Raw genomic sequence first — 718 nt, 5'->3', positions numbered from 1 at the left:
ATAGGAATCTTTCAGAAGGCAATACCACAAGGAATTGTTCATACAATGTTTATTTGAGGACAATAAATTTCTCTATAACACCTTAATAAGAGGAGAAATCTAAAAGAACGGCTTTGAATAAATCCCTCGGCAATCTACATAAACAATGCACAGAAACTCCAAAAAAAAGACTCGTGATGCTTCGAACAAAAATGATCTTACATAGCACCAAAGAGTTCACCTACGCTTGAACCCCACAAATGCCTTCTCGTGTGATCATGAACTCGCAAGAAGTCACAGGCAAATAAGGTGAAAAAACAATATCAAACCGTCTCTGAGCTCTTCTAGACACATAACTCGAACCGCTCTCATCATTTTCACTTCTCTCTTTCCAGATAGTCTCATCACTTCGTGAGATGAAAAATCTAGAGTTCACACAATTAGACCAAGCCAAGCCTAAAGCAGGAACAACTCGTCTACCAGAGGAACACAAAAATCTCAAATTCCCAATCCTCAACCCACTTAACCCATCAGACGTTTCAACCAAATCAGTAACCTGATTCGTAATCACAACAGCCAAACCGAACTTATTAGCCAACTGCTTCAACTTCCCTGATAACTTGAAAAACATAGAAGATCTCTTCTTTAGATCAGACGGAGTATTATCAAATTCCGATCTAAACAACGCCGCAACAGAATCAAGCACAATCAGCTTCAAAGGTAACCTATTTCCCGAATT

The 718-nt window shown here is 38.9% G+C and overlaps 1 protein-coding gene across 1 annotated transcript; it reads right to left on the bottom strand.

Moving 5' to 3' along the window:
• Positions 1-9: 9 nt before the first annotated feature.
• Positions 10-715, bottom strand: LOC104774600 (DNA repair protein XRCC3 homolog; the record flags this gene model as incomplete). The annotated part of the gene is made up of 1 exon (XM_010499146.1): positions 10-715. A coding segment is annotated over one exon (495 nt), but the record flags the coding sequence as incomplete, so codon positions are not given.
• Between the last annotated feature and the right edge of the window lie 3 nt (positions 716-718).

This window comes from Camelina sativa, unplaced genomic scaffold (genome assembly GCF_000633955.1).
Source record: "Camelina sativa cultivar DH55 unplaced genomic scaffold, Cs unpScaffold03893, whole genome shotgun sequence".
Classification (NCBI taxonomy): Eukaryota; Viridiplantae; Streptophyta; class Magnoliopsida; order Brassicales; family Brassicaceae; genus Camelina; species Camelina sativa.
This window is presented reverse-complemented; position numbering and strand designations above follow the sequence as displayed.